This window comes from Sinocyclocheilus anshuiensis, unplaced genomic scaffold, assembly GCF_001515605.1.
Source record: "Sinocyclocheilus anshuiensis isolate Anshui unplaced genomic scaffold, SAMN03320099.WGS_v1.1 scaffold1008, whole genome shotgun sequence".
In the NCBI taxonomy this organism is placed as follows: Eukaryota; Metazoa; Chordata; class Actinopteri; order Cypriniformes; family Cyprinidae; genus Sinocyclocheilus; species Sinocyclocheilus anshuiensis.
Window position 1 is genome coordinate 545343 of NW_015548267.1, and position 1423 is coordinate 546765.

The 1423-nt window shown below is 37.3% G+C and overlaps 1 protein-coding gene across 2 annotated transcripts in view; it reads right to left on the reverse strand.

Annotated features, from left to right (window-relative positions):
• LOC107655672 (F-box/WD repeat-containing protein 11-like) overlaps positions 1–1423 on the reverse strand; it is a 44019-nt gene that overhangs the window by 10358 nt on the left and 32238 nt on the right. For both annotated transcript variants that reach the window (XM_016443241.1, XM_016443240.1), the window contains 3 exons: positions 892–982; positions 653–790; positions 457–575 (listed from right to left, as the gene is read on the reverse strand). In XM_016443241.1, coding sequence (XP_016298727.1) covers positions 457–575; positions 653–790; positions 892–982 — 348 coding nt within the window. The remainder of the gene's footprint in view (positions 1–456; positions 576–652; positions 791–891; positions 983–1423) is intronic.

A 1423-nucleotide genomic window follows, 5' to 3' on the forward strand; every position in this document is an offset into this window, starting at 1 on the left:
TACAAATGCAATAAAAATATTGGTATCGGTACTCGGTATCGGCAAGTACCAAAAATAAAATTATCGGTATCGGGCGAGTACTGGAAAAAGTGGTATCGGTGCATCCCTAATATAAATGTCTTTTTTTTTAATTATTATAAAAAAAACAACCCTTCTACATGTACAGCGTTAGACTAACAGAGACTTGTCATAGCACTTATATATTGTTGCTCTTTTGTTAGTTTGATTGCTTCTATTGTCTTTATTTGTAAGTCGCTTTGTATAAAAGCGTCTGCTAAATGATTAAATGTAAATATAAATGTCTTTACTGTCACAAATGTATTTACTGTCAATTTTGATCAATTTAATGCATCCTTGATGAATAAAAGTATTAATTAAAAACCTAACTGACCCCAAACTTTTGAACAGTAGCGTAAAATCTGTCAGCAATTATGCCGCTGTAATATTTGTACGTACCTGACAGTAGAATCAGAGGAGCCCGTCACTATGACTCTGTCATCGTACTGCAGACACAGAACCGAACCAGTGTGACCCGTCAGGACCTTCAGACACTCCAGAGACTGTTTGTCCCAGATCTGACAGACACAGAGAGTGTGACAATCACCACAACACACAGAACGACAGACAGACAGAATGACAGACAGATAGGTACTTTGATGGAGTTGTCTCGCAGGCCGCTGATGATCTTGTCGTCGTCATACTGAAGGCAGTAAACACCTTTACTGTTCTCTGACCGGCACTGAATCCGCTGAAGATTGTGACGTCCACAACGCCAGTTCGCTTCAATAGTCTAAATGAACAGAACAAGGAAACAGGAGACTGAATGAATGGGCAGATGGATGGATGAGGCTGTAATTGGATGGACAGATTTATGAATGGATGGACGCTCACCTCGATGTCCTGTATAATTTTGGGATAGAGTGAATGGTAGTATGAATTGGGCGGAACCTCGTTTGTTCGGTTCTTAAATAAATATTTCTCCCTGGGGATGAAAAACAAGAAAAACACCAATTAGAATCGAGCAACGGATAAACAACCCAAATGATTATGAACTATATACGATTCATCAAGAGCGTTTGCATGGCATGATATTATTTTAGTTACTGTTTAACAGTTTTGCAGTTATATATATATATATATATATATATATATATATATATATATGTATATTAGGGGTGTAACGGTACGTGTTTTCGTACCAAAGGGTTCACGGAGTAAATTCCAACTGGAAGTGATCATCCCTATGCCCTACTCCCTTCGAGTGGGAGTATTAAATATATGAGTGTCACAGTAAAGGGTCTGAATACTTAGGACCATGTGATATTTCAGTTTTTCTTTTTTAATAAATCTGCAAAAATGTCAACAATTCTGTGTTTTTCTGTCAATATGGGGTGCTGTGTGTACATTAATGAGGAAAAAAAAT